Raw genomic sequence first — 1,094 nt, 5'->3', positions numbered from 1 at the left:
GAAAGGTCACGGCATTCACCCAGCAGAACTGAGGCAGAAAATATCACCACTGTGGTCACCATGGCCACCAGCAGGCTCTCCAGCACTCTGTGGAAAAAGCAGCATGAAGTTGACAAGAATCGACCTGCAGGTGTCCGTCTGTGTGTGGGGGGGGACTCACCGGATGAACCTGGCTTTAGGATGGATGTGCCGCATGCGATACTTGGCCAGACACTTGTTCATGCAGTTGAAGAGCGCCCCCAGCAGGCCCCCCACCACACCCATGAGGACGAAGAAGCCCAGGTCCACGGCGGTCCACAGGTGGCACCGCTTGTCTCCATCTGAACACTGACAGGCAGAGAGGACGGGCGTCGTTAGAGCACCGGGGGAATATGGACGGTTATGTGAAAAGATAGTTTTACTGTTGGACATTCATCCCCTAAATGGGCCCCTGAGGGCCCCTCATCTGCAGCACAGCTGATTTCCACTGGTAGCTGATTAACAGGCTTTTGCTGAACCGCAACCATCAGAATCAGCTGTGCTGAAGCAGGGAAACCTCTAAAACCTGCAGGACAGCGGCCCTCAGGGGCCCGCTAAGGGAGGCCTGCGTTAGACTGACAGAAAGAAAAGCTATGCAGCTTCAGTTTGCTTCGCTTCACAACAGGAAAAGAAACTAAAGAATGAAGGCAGCTTTTTAACAAACAGTCAGACAAAACCAACAAATAAGTTTTACAGAATAAAGATGATAGTTCAGATCAGTTTACAAAAACATTTTAAAGAGATAAAATATCAAAGACAGGATCCCCATGATGGAGGCGTCACCTTAAACTCTCCAAAGTTCAGGAGTCCAGGCAGCTGGAAGGAGCCCCATTTGTTAAAGTTGATCCCGGAGCGGAAGAAGTTCAGCGTGAAAGTGGCCGACATGGAGCAGAAGAGCTGAAAGAACAAAGAAAACCTGCTGGAGACCTGATCCGTTCATCTGTGGAAACTTTACTGATCCAACAACAGCAACCAGAACCAAAGAAAACCTGCTGACCTGATCCGTTCATCTGTGGAAACTTTACTGATCCAACAACAGCAACCAGAACCAAAGAAAACCTGCTGACCTGATCCGT

General features: G+C 49.8%; 1 protein-coding gene across 1 annotated transcript in view; it reads right to left on the bottom strand.

Moving 5' to 3' along the window:
* Positions 1 to 1,094, bottom strand: part of clcn6 (chloride channel, voltage-sensitive 6) — a 31,917-nt gene that overhangs the window by 21,886 nt on the left and 8,937 nt on the right. Inside the window, exons 11-13 of the mRNA XM_015399695.1 lie at positions 802 to 915; positions 161 to 327; positions 1 to 87 (exon numbers count right to left, since the gene is read on the bottom strand). The exon at positions 1 to 87 is cut by the window's left edge and continues 17 nt beyond it. Coding sequence (XP_015255181.1) covers positions 1 to 87; positions 161 to 327; positions 802 to 915 — 368 coding nt within the window. The remainder of the gene's footprint in view (positions 88 to 160; positions 328 to 801; positions 916 to 1,094) is intronic.

Source organism: Cyprinodon variegatus, unplaced genomic scaffold (assembly GCF_000732505.1).
Source record: "Cyprinodon variegatus isolate N-32 unplaced genomic scaffold, C_variegatus-1.0 Scaffold1039, whole genome shotgun sequence".
NCBI classification, from domain to species: domain Eukaryota; kingdom Metazoa; phylum Chordata; class Actinopteri; order Cyprinodontiformes; family Cyprinodontidae; genus Cyprinodon; species Cyprinodon variegatus.
The sequence above is the reverse complement of the archived record's forward strand: the minus strand, read 5'-3'. Positions and strand labels throughout refer to the sequence as shown.